The sequence below is a fragment of the Pelodiscus sinensis genome, chromosome Z, assembly GCF_052426305.1.
Source record: "Pelodiscus sinensis isolate ZL-2025 chromosome Z, ASM5242630v1, whole genome shotgun sequence".
NCBI lineage: Eukaryota > Metazoa > Chordata > Testudines > Trionychidae > Pelodiscus > Pelodiscus sinensis.
Window position 1 is genome coordinate 32925509 of NC_143085.1, and position 11978 is coordinate 32937486.

The following is an 11978-nucleotide window of genomic DNA, read 5'->3' on the forward strand; positions in this document are numbered from 1 at the left end:
CCCACTCGGGACATGCGGTTGACATTGTTTGACCAATTCCCACCCCCCATCCCCCGGCTATAGGGATTCCTTGAAATTCTTCAGAGTTTAAAAGGGTCCCATGGCCTAATAAAATTGGGAAACACTGCTCTAGCTAAAAATGGATTTAACACAGCAATGATTAGAACTGCTTTGAACATTTTAGGTAACATGGGCTTAAAGTGTTGGCAGCAGCCTGTCTATAGTAAGGCTATTAAGCATAACCACTATTGGGAGAACTGAGCCAACATTAGCAACAAAGGGAATTTTTTTTTACAAAAGATCCCCAATATAGATAATGCATATACGTAGTTTACATAGCTTTTGTTAATGACCTTTAACTGATCCAGGACGTTTTGTCTCACTCTCATCCCTGAGTAATATTTCACAATGTCCTAGATCATAGGTTCCCAAACTAGGGAACGTGAAGAAATTCCAAGGGGGGGGCCATGAGGTGACCTCCCGTCATTCCCCCTGAACCCTATGAAAGAGCCTGCGCTGGTGCTACTTCCTGCGAAAAATGGAAGTAGCACCTGTCATGGCGCCAGGGACTTCCTTTTCCCCTGCTTCCTGTCTGTGTGTGGGCGGGGCAGGGGGTAGTAGGAGTCCCAGGACTGCGTCAGCTCCAACTGCTCAGGCAGCACACGACTGCCATGGGAAATAGACGAGCAAGGCACGCGCTGCCTCAGCAGTTGGAGCTGGCACGGTCCTGGGACTCTTACTTTCCCCTCCTCCCCCCGTGTAGGCAGGCAGCAGGGGGTAGGAATTCCCCAGTGGCACAACAGACTTAGCTGTTCAGGAAATGCACCAGCTGTTTGGGGAGGAGGAAAGCAGCGCACACTCTTCTTGAGACCCAGACCTGGAACGCAGCTGTGGGACCCCCAGGAACCAGTCAAGCTGTCCCTGTCCCCTCCCCCCACCCAGACCCCTACGAGTACTGTCCCCTGCCCAGACCCCCACTATTTGTGCTTATTTTAAATTTTAAATACAAATTTTATACCAAGTTTATTGTGTTTATTTTTTATTTTAAATTATGAATTGAATTTTTTGATAAAAGGAAGGTTGGATGATGGTGAAGAAGAGGTGAGGAAGCATGAGGGTCTCTCAAAAAATCAAAAAGGGGGTGTGATGCCGAAAAGTTTGGGAACTACTGGCCTAGAAGAGCAAGGAGATGAGTAGCAGGATTCCCGGCTGCTGAAGTCATCTACCAAGCTGCTCCTGACTCGGCTGAAATCCTCTCTCAATTTAAGTTTAAACAAGGTAGGTGTCAGAAAGATACTCAGAGAACTACAAATAATGTCTCAGTCACCTCTTTTAATTGATGCTGATGTTACCATTTGTCACTTGGAACTGATGCAGTGTTATTGCTTGGTGCCCTATCTATGCCTGATGCATGGCAGAGTTTAAGAGAAAGGCATTTAACCAGAGAGTGTTTACAATTGGACACAGAGAATGTATATAGGAGAGAAGGAAAAGATAATGTTTATCAAAATAGTAACAAAGAGTCCTCTCAAACCTAACAAACCAATCATTCATTCTGATACTTTAGATAAAAATTAACATTCATTTTATGGAGGTTTATCTTCCCTTAATGCTCATGTGTAATTCACATTGCTTCAATGGTAGTTGTACATGTTTATCTGAGGAGAATAAACCTCTTTAGAGGATAGATATTTTGGGCGGTCCTGCAGGAGTGGGGATCCTAAGACCTGGATCCAGCCCCTGAATCTTGGGGCTTCCCCAGCATTGGGGAGCCTGTGCTGGCACTGCAGTTCCTCCCCACCATCCACTTGCAGGGTTGGAGCACACAAAATCTAATAGCATGGGCACCCCCAGAGCTCTAGTGTGCAAGGGGAGTGTCTTTCTGCTTCTCTGTCAGGGGCCACGTCAGTGAGGGTTTTTGTTTTTTGCTCCTCACTTGTGTGGCCCCCTAGCTGATTTTTCTGTGGGTCAGCATTCCCTGACCCCAAAAAGATACCCACCCCTGCTGTATACACCCCTGCTGTACTGTGTATCTCAGACTGAGACAATCTAAACAAGAGTGATGAGAGGTTATACCACTAAAAATCAATCCTGAAGGAGCTTTCCAGTAATAAATACAGCAGGACTGAATCTACCCAAAGCCACCTTAAGGTGATAGGACAACACAGAACTGAAAAATAAAAGAAGGATAAGTCCTACAAACAGTTACTGAATTATTCCAATAGAACCACTTGTGGCAGTGAATGCTCTAATGCCTGAGAGTCACTTTTCAGGAATAAACCCCGTATGTAAAATCCCATTTAATTGGTTAATCAGTTAAATGTGATGTTTAACCTGTTAACCGATTAAAGGGGAGGTGTGTGGGAGGGCTACTGGAGCAGCCCCACCACCACCTTGACTGGGGCAGTCTCTGCCTGTGGCTGACTCGCCACAGGTAGGGGCTGTTCCAGCCTGTGCCTGTCTGCAGAACTGGAGCAACCCTCTGCTCATGGCAGGGGCAAGCTGCTCCAGCCCCCAGAGGTTAATTGGAATTGGTAAGCATTACCCATTAAAGGTGATGCTTACTGGTTAACCTTTTGCATCCCTAGTGTGTATGTTGTGAAAATCCTCCCTGAAATAATTCAGAACTTTGGCACTATTGATTTTCAAGAAACCTATTTTTTCCCCAGTTAGAGAAGAATTTTGAATAAAAATTAACAATTCTACGTTTTCAGCAATTTGTTTTTCTTAAAAACTGACTTACTCTCTCCCAGAACGGAGGTTTCCTTTTGATAGCACCACAGTCAAAAGCTGTGTTTGGCAAACAGCTGGTGCTCTCAGAAGTCTCCAGCACTTCTCTTTTACTTCACCCAATGCTGATGTTCTTACCTTTTTACACTGGGTGGGTGGGAGAAGATCCACAAACACTTTGAGATCAGTGAAACAGCAGGGTTTGTCTCCAAACTTTTTGAAGTACTGGAACATTAGTTCTTCTGGGTCACCTAGCAAATAAACTCATCATAAAGTCGCCAGTTTTCAATTCTTTTAAAGCTCAATTAGAAACAAAGTCAATAATAGAACAAGGCTTGTAGGGATTAGATTTTTATTGGTGAATATTGGTAAGCATCTGTTTCACCACACATACAAACTGAAGAAAAAATATTTCCACTGATAACAAAAATTTGCAGTTGACGAAGTAAGAAAAAATGTTTGAGAACATTTTAGACTATCATTAAATAATTACTGTTTGACACAAACACCCACAATATCCAGCACTAAAATAAGCATTTTCTGTCAAAATTATTAAATACAAAAAATATTTAGGCTGGGAGAGCTCTAGATCTATGAGAAATGTTCAGTCCCGAAAGTGTAAACTTTCTTATGTTCAAAATTATCAGTGATTAATAAATCATAATAATTCCACTTTGGATCTTACAATCAATTAAAAAAAAATCTAACCCAACTGATAGAGTGAGATTAAAAAAAAAAAAATCAGAAGAATATTGTAAGCTACTAATGCACAATTTAGCTAATAAAATTTACTTTCTTGCAGGAAAAATAAGTTAATTTAAATAGGGCCTGCAGAAATCTTGCTAATGTTAAACTGCATTCTCTTTTTCCACTCACAAAAAATGTTTTTTTAAAACCACTAGGGGGCTGCTTGCCATGCCCGCCAACCACCCTCTGTCTGCTGCAGCTAGAACGTGACCTCTCCTGCTACCCAGGCCGCAGCAGGCAGGGGGCCACCACCAGCCCTTTCTGTGGCCAGATGGAGGCTGGACAGTGGGACCTGTCCCAGGATTGGGACCAGGGACAAGATGCTGAGAGCAGATGGGGGCTGGGCCCCAATTGGAGCCTTGCTGACCAAGCTTCATTTTAAATGAAGTAAAATATGTCCAACAGAAAAAGGTTTCAACATTGTCTTCATTAATGAGAATGGTGGGGAACCTTTTTTGGGTTGGGGACTACTGACCCACATAAAAAAATTGGTTGGGGACCACAGAAGTGAGAAGAGGGAAAAAAGCCCCTTTAAAAACCCCCAGCCCTCACTGATGTGGCCCCCAACTGAAACACTTCACACTCCTGGTGCTCCAGCCCCATGAGGGGAGGAGAGGTAGGACTGAGGTTCAAGGTGTCAGGCCAGATTAACTCTTCTGGGGCTCTAGGGTTATTGGATTTTGAGAGCCCCCCTGGCTCTGGGTTGGGCCAAAAATGTTGGGTTCAGTGTGTGGGATAGGGCTGCAATAGTGTAACAGGGATGGAGATGGGAAGGCGGTGAGGTTCAGGAGGGGCTGAGGGTGCGAAGTCTGGATGGGAGGGTAGGACGCAGGAGCAGGCGTGGGGGTAGGAGTGGGTTGGGTACATGGTATCTGGCCAGAGAGAAGGGGGCAGGAATGGGCTGGGAGGAGGTTGTCTGGCTGGAGGTGGTGAAAGGGTTGGGGGGCACTTACTGGTCTTTGGGCTGTGCATCAGTCCCAGGCACAGCTTTCCGCTGCTCCCATTAGGCGGATTCTGGCCAATGGGAGTCAGGGAAAGGATCCAGACAGCGCACGCACATGCTGCTGTTTCCCCAACCTGGGAGGGGGGGGGGAGGGGGAGAGTTTCTTCCTTGCACAGTGAGGCTTGGGGCTCTCTCTCACCCCACCTCCAGCAGGAAGACAGTGCTAGTGCTCCAACTACGCGGGAAAGGAGGGAGAATGAAGGGCTGCAGCGCTAGGCAAATAGGGCCAGAGCTACTCAGGTCAGTGCTGCCTGGCGCTGCCTTGCAGAAGTGCCACTTGCTGCTGCAGCCCCTGTGTGGCTGGGTGAGAGGGAGCCAGTCTGAGCTTGGGTCTCACTGGGGGCGGCTTGGCGATGGGCTCAGAACACGGTCACTCAAGGCACGGCAGAAAATGAGGCAGCAGGAAGGTGGTGGGGGAGGGGGTGTAGGTGTCTTCCCCTGTAGCTAGTGCTTCTCCTGAGACCTGAGCCTCGCAACAGCTGAAGCAGCTCCTGGGCTGGGGGCTGCCCGAAAGGCTGCAGGCAGGACCTTTGGGAGGCGGAATCTGTCCAGGCTAGGCTGCTAAGTGGCTTTGCAGGTCCCCAAACAGTGTCAGGGCAGAGAGCCTATGGTACGCAGAGTGACATGATGATGTCATTCATACATCCCACAGGAAAACTTTAAATATATAAATGAGAGAGAGGAGAGAGAGAGATGAAACCACCAAATAAGTGCATTTAAGAAATATTACTGTTCCCATTAACACGGCTGCCGAAGAGCCCAAAGTAGTATCAGCTAGTGAAAAATCACTAGATTTGTGTTCCTAAACCCATTAGGAACCTCTGAAATCTCCCCAAAAATCTTTGTTTTAAAAGCTCTAAAACATTCTAGAATTGTTATAAGAATAATACTTGGTGTTCTCTTTACCTTTCATCAAGATTTATGCACGCAATCCCTGCATACAATTTACATCAGGCACTACTAAATTGATGATCGTAGCATAAGGAGCTTGCTCTAGGCTAGTGTTCACTCCCTTAAGGTTTAATTTATCATCTAATTAGTGGCTCTTACCTAGTTTATATTCATCATTACAACCTCTGTGCCGCAAACGTCTAATCAACTCCAACTTGGCTAAGTAGGGTCCCCGAAGTGGCCGAGAGTTCTTAGCTTCTTCTGTTATCCTCTCCTCTACAAATTTCACAGCTTGCTCTGTAGAATAATGCACTTCTCCCTCCAAAGAGCTGGGCAGTTAAAGAAAGGAGTATTGATTTCAAGTTTTATTGCATCATTCCCATTTCTGAAGTTCTGTTATTAAGTGGTAAGCATGCCTTAGCAGCACTCCTTCAAGGCTACCAGGTTCAACAGACTCTCTGACTAAGACCCATTAAGGAAGCAGGTTATGGAAGCACTAATAAAGTCAAAACTAGCATTATACACCTGCTTCCAAAGGGGGTCAGTGCCATCTTGCAACAAGGACCAGCTTCCATAGCTAAGAAGCTGGGTCACAGTATCTGCCAACAACCATGACGACACTTGAAATAGGAGCTCCACATAGGATGCATTTACATTAACCATTTACTTATACTGGATACACTAAAGCAGGAATGGGAAACTGGCAGCTTGGGGTCTGTAATCTGGCCTGCCAACTCGTTCTATTTTGACCACCGCAACCTGGAAGTGCCAGGGTCAGGAAGGAGACATGGCATCACATTGAAGTGGGAGGGAATCCTGACTATGCATGTGTTACATTGACTCTGTGGTGAAAGCCAACGGGGGCTATGTCTACACTATGGAATTTTTTCCTGGATATCTCCGTATCCTGGAAAAACTCTGCTGCATCCAGGGAACACATCTGCTCTTCCGAAATTTTTTTCAGAAAAGCAGACGCACACTTTTGGAAGCACTGTATTCCTCATTTTATGAGAAATAAGGGCTCTTCCAAAATAGGATGTTTTTCCAATATTTGGTCCTGTGTAGATGGGCCAAATGTCGGAAAAGCTTCTTCTGAAAAAAGAATCTGAAAAAGGTATGCAAATTTGCATACCTTTTTCTGAAACTTGTCCCCCACCAGCAGTGTAGACATAACTGAGAGTGGAGCAAGGAGAGGAGCACAGCCCTGAGGGACAGGAGCTGTTGCCATAGGACAATCTCTCCCCCACTCTGTGGGGGGCGGGGGGGAAAGGGAAGGACCCTGAGTGTCATACCTCAGCCCACTAATTACCGTATATTCCGGCGTACAAGACGATTTTTGATGTTAAAAAACATCCCCCAAAAATCAGGGGTCGTCTTGTACGCTGGGTATACATCCCAGGTGCGCCTGGGATGCCCCGCCGCCGGCTTCCCCTGAGGCTTTGCAAAGCTGCTGTGGCTTTGCTCCCGGTGCCTCTGGTCTGCTGGGGACCGTCTCCAGCAGACCAGGGACACCGGGAGCAAAGGAGGCGGAAGGGCGCTGGGGTATAAGACGAAACCCTATCTTTTAACTAAAAAATTAGGTGGTCATCTTATACTCCCAGTCGCCTTATATGCCGGAAAATACGGTATTTTAGAGGGTTCTGTGGCCCTAGACTACCTAAAAGTTGCCAATATATGCACTAAAGTACAACTATCAAAGGACACAAACTATGACTTTGGCATCTACAGTGCAAAGAAAAAAGACACCTTCAGAGATAGTAATTAACTTACTGCTCTCCTTCTGCTGGAGGAGTCCAGGATTTGTCAATGAGTTGAAAGACTGAATCAAAGTACATTATATAGAATTGCCAATCATCTGAGCTATAAACAGGCAAGGAGCAAAATTAAGAAAAATGCAAATAATGTTACTCACAGATACAAGTTTACTCTATTTCAAAAACAGTTAGATCTTGCAAATGACAGAACAATTAAAACAGAGGAAATACTCACACTAACAGTCATTTTCACTAGAAAATTTCCCGTCTTAAAGGAGCACTGTTAACCTGAAGTTTTTAATACCAAATTATTTAAAGAAATTCGAGTTTCTCATACAGTTTTGTCAAGATTTATATTTTAAGGTTTTTTTACAATTTTTTAAAAAAGGATTTTGACTCTGATTAGCTTTTACAAAAGGTCTTTCCAAAAAAGGAGAGAGCAGGAACAATAGTAGTGCCACCAAATTGCTAACACAGGAGCTAGGGAATGCATCTGATCTAACCATCAACAAACTAGTAAAAGTGCTGCAAATGCACAATGTAAATAGAAAAATTTTCAATTTCAAGCTAATGTTTCAGTTGTAATTACCTTAGCTGTTGCTAGGTCACTGTTTCCCCTCCTTTCCGGACAAACATTTTTCTAAACAGGTGCTTTAATGTCACTCCAGGATTTCCAGTGTAGTTATGTTTAACCTTTTGCTAAAGAAATACTTCTAAGTAACATGTTTTTTTCTGATCTTTGGATGGCAGCTTCACACAGGATTCCCTATAATTTCATTAACTGTATCCTCGTCCTTACAACAAACAAATCCTCAGGACTGCTCTCAGAGGCAGATCTGATCCTCCTCATTTGTTCTGTTCGGATATACTGCCCTGCCCTGTTCAAAGCAGCTGATGAATTTCAAAGAGTAAGTCTACACTACTGAGCTATATGGGAGCAGCTGCACCACTGCAGCACATTTGGTGAAGACATGCTATTCCCACAGGATGATGATCTTAATTCAAAATAATTATTTCACTCCTGTGAGAGGAGGAAGCTGTGTCAGTGGGAGTCTCCTTCCAATATAACAGTGTGGGCACTGTTTTAGATCAGTGTAACTTGTGTTACTCAGGGGGGTTCATTTTCACACCCCTGAACAATGTACATATATTGCCTTAAGCTGCAGTGTAAATCAGCCACAGATTAAGCCTGGCAGATTAAGAGAACCAGGTTGTAGGAAATAATTGTAATAGGAAACGGAATTTAAGTACAAGTTTGCATTTTTTCCTGAAAATTAGCATGTTGGACAATAAGCTACTTCCAGTCTCTGGAAATAGACTGAAATGAGTTTATTTCAGGAAGGCAAATGTTGTATAATTCACTTGTCCACGGTGAAAGTTAGCAGAGCTATATCAACTAATGATAATTTGCAGTTATATCACCTTCCATCAGAGGATCTCAAAACAATTTTAATGCTGTGAGAGACAGTTAGCTGAGGTACAGCAGTGAAGAGGTTTGTCCAAGGTCACAGAGTGAATCAGCAGGATAGATCTGAATATTCTACAGCCATCCTAACTTTTCTGCTACTTCAACTACTACACATGCTTGCTATCGCAGGAATGAAAGAAGACAACAAGCACTTAACTGCCCATGTTTAACTGCCCATGTTTCTCATTTTCTATTTTTAAATGACAGCTGAAATTTCAACTTACTTTTTCAGGAGCAACCTCCTAGACAGTGCATTGCATTCTGGCCACTTGAACAGCTTCTTATACATTGCCATACACTTATTCTCTCGACTCTGGAGCTCACTGGTCAACTTCTCTAAATCAGAAATAGTTGTAAATTTATTTCAATATTTTTTCCTTAACTTTCAGAATAAAACATTCTCTTATCCTACACAGGAAGCAAAAGAGAAAAACACATTCTTCTCTGAAACTGATGGGCCAGGACTGAAGTCCAGGACCTATGCCAAAAAGCATAGCTGAACCAAGAAGTCAGTAGCAGATTTAAGGTCTTATATCTTGCAGATCAAGGGTGCTAGAAATGAGTGCTTTGTTATTGAAAAGTGGGGAGACTTAACGTTATTTTTAAGGACTGGCACCTCAACAAGTGCATCAGTGCTGAAACTCTTTGCTGGATCAGCACATACTTTCCAGCTGAGGAAAGTGCTGATCCTGTGATTAGAAAGAAAACGTTTTATGCCTGTTTACTGGTCAACATATGGCGTAAGAAGGGACTAAAACTATTAAAATTATTTTCTCAGTAATACAGCTACCCTCCTTTTTCTGCTAGAAATATGGCTCAGAAGCTGCTGGGCCTATGGTGCAAAACCCTAACTTGAAAATACATAAGACTTAGTGCAGAATTGTAGCGTCTGGCTAGAATCTTGATATACTGGCTGCTCTTAAGATACAGATGAATTTTTGTGGTAGAAAAAGAAAGCCCTAAAATCATCTAGGATGAGAGGGTATAATGTTTCTAAGCTGACAAGCTGGGTTTTGTGGGTCCAGTTATGTTAATCGGATAATTGCCCTTTGTATGACATGCTGCTACTTTAACACTTAAAATGAAACTGATGCTGCAGACACTCCTGAGTGTAGTGAATGACATCACAAGCAGTGTAACGAAACTAGTGGGACAACTCCTCTTTCTCAGTAGCATCTACAGAATTGGGTTCAATGTATGTTACTGGTACTCATTAATTTACAGCTATTACATGTGTAAATTAAGTAAATCACCATAGTACAAGTCCCCAAAAAAAGACCTGGGATAAAAGCAAGAACACTGCCAAACCTCCACACAGCTGGGATTGTTAATTGACCAAATATACTGAAAGATAAATTACCTCCTAGTTTTCCTCTAACAACATCCAAGGCTTCCTGATACTTCTCCAAACGTTCCAGTATCATGTAGTAGAGTTCAACCTTAGAAGAAAGAGATTTGGATACACTGACATTTGGAACTAAAGCAAGTGAAAAGTGGAAATAAAAACAGTTTGTGATTCTGTTGTGAAGAAGAGGAGAAAGTCAATGCTGCCTGAAAACTAACAGCCATCAGAGAGGAAAATTCAAGAATTTAATTTAGCACCCTTTATCCCAAAGAATCCCTGGGGCTTTACAAACACTACAAAGGAATCACTTCATCTAGCAATGAACTCTTCACAATTCCACCACATCTACTGTCACACTCTTCTTCTCCCTTTCATTTCTTATGCTCCTCTACAAAAGCTGCTGACCACATTGCTTTGTTTGACCAAGAGGAGAACCCCAGCAAGCATGACCAAGATGTGTAACTGAATAAAAAGTGAACAGGATGGCTACGTCTAGACTGGCCACATAAGACAGAATAGGCATGCAAAGCAGGCAAGTCAGAATAGGGAAATCTGCAGGGATTTAAATATCGCCCGCGGGATTTAAATAAACATGGCCACCGCTTTTTTCCCGGCTTGGAAAAGAGCGTCTAGACTGGCGCGATCCTTCGGAATAAAGCAAGTAGGAATAAGAGATCCTCCGGAAAAGGGCTTTATTCCGGAGGATCGCGCCAGTCTAGACGCTCTTTTCCGGCTTTTCCCCAAGCCGGAAAAAAAGCGGCGGCCATGTTTATTTAAATCCCGCGGGGGATATTTAAATCCCCCGCGGATTTCCCTATTCTGACTTGCCTGCTTTGCATGCCTATTCCGTCTTATGTGGCCAGTCTAGACGTAGCTGATATGTATTTCACTCACAGTCCTTTGAAAGAATCTTACCTTTTTTGTTTTCTCAGAGTCAGCTCTTGAGAAGTTACTACTGCGACAGTCTCTACTACTACTACTGTTTAAAATGAAAACTTGACTCCCTGCCTGCAATATCTCTTTATTAAGTTTGCAAGTTTTTCTGAGGCATGGAATTCTGTTTTTATCTTATGGGTTCCTTAGCCAACACTGTCCAGCCCACTCTCCTGGATCACCAGCAAGTGTTTATTTGGTATACTTAATACTAAAGAAAATTAGAGCACCATAATGGGAACAAGATTCAGTATTAGGTATGCTATATAAAGTCATTAAGCTATATTGTTAGCACAACATAAAATTCACAAAATGCACTAACAATGAGCAAACCAAACAGAAAACATCCGCAAATCTTACTTCAGCCTCAGCTTCAATCTTATCCTCCTTCACCATTTTTTCCACCATTCTTTCAGCTAAGGGTAAAAACATAGTTTTGGAGAGCTTTTCATCCTGTGCTGAAATAGACTAGAGGAGAGAAAAGAATCACTGTAGCATAGCAATTCATCAGCCTTTCATATTGTTCAACTCAAAATTAATTTTTTCATCAGAGGGGAAATACTGCACATGCAACAACCCAAGAAATAATAACCAGTTACATGCATGGACACTGTGGTTTGTAAACCATGCAGCTTGGATAAGCACCTGATGATACAAAGAAATGCTCATGCTTCACAACCGGAGTCTCAGAAAAATGTAAAAGGAGTGTTATCAATAAAAATACATTAGCCATTTAGTGGATTCATTTCCTGTACAACTACATTATTTCAAAGCATACTCGGGGGCAGTGCCCCCGTTTGCTGTGCTTGCCAACCTCCTTCTCCTCAGGTAAGCAGCCCCAGCTCTTCCCCAGCTGCCAGGGAGGGCCAGGTCGAGGTATAGCAGCCCTGGCCTGCCTTGCCTCTCACCACTCCAGCCACTGGAAGGGGATTTGTGTGCTGAACTGAGGCCGTGGTGGGCCCAGTTCCCTCCCTCCAGCTGCCAAGAGGGGGGGGATTGTGTTGAGCTGGACTGACACTGGCCTAGGTCTCTCTCTCTGGGGGAGGAGGGGGGAGAGGAGAAGGGAAAAGAGGGGCAACTCCTGGACCTCTCCCTCTGATAGGGAGG

The 11978-nt window shown here is 43.6% G+C and overlaps 1 protein-coding gene across 2 annotated transcripts in view; it reads right to left on the minus strand.

The window, feature by feature from the left end:
- Positions 1 to 11978, minus strand: part of NAA25 (N-alpha-acetyltransferase 25, NatB auxiliary subunit) — a 54156-nt gene that overhangs the window by 27057 nt on the left and 15121 nt on the right. For both annotated transcript variants that reach the window (XM_089775338.1, XM_075898741.2), the window contains 6 exons: positions 11232 to 11339; positions 9954 to 10032; positions 8818 to 8929; positions 7142 to 7231; positions 5531 to 5700; positions 2869 to 2981 (listed from right to left, as the gene is read on the minus strand). In XM_089775338.1, the coding sequence (XP_089631464.1) occupies positions 2869 to 2981; positions 5531 to 5700; positions 7142 to 7231; positions 8818 to 8929; positions 9954 to 10032; positions 11232 to 11339 (672 nt within the window). The remainder of the gene's footprint in view (positions 1 to 2868; positions 2982 to 5530; positions 5701 to 7141; positions 7232 to 8817; positions 8930 to 9953; positions 10033 to 11231; positions 11340 to 11978) is intronic.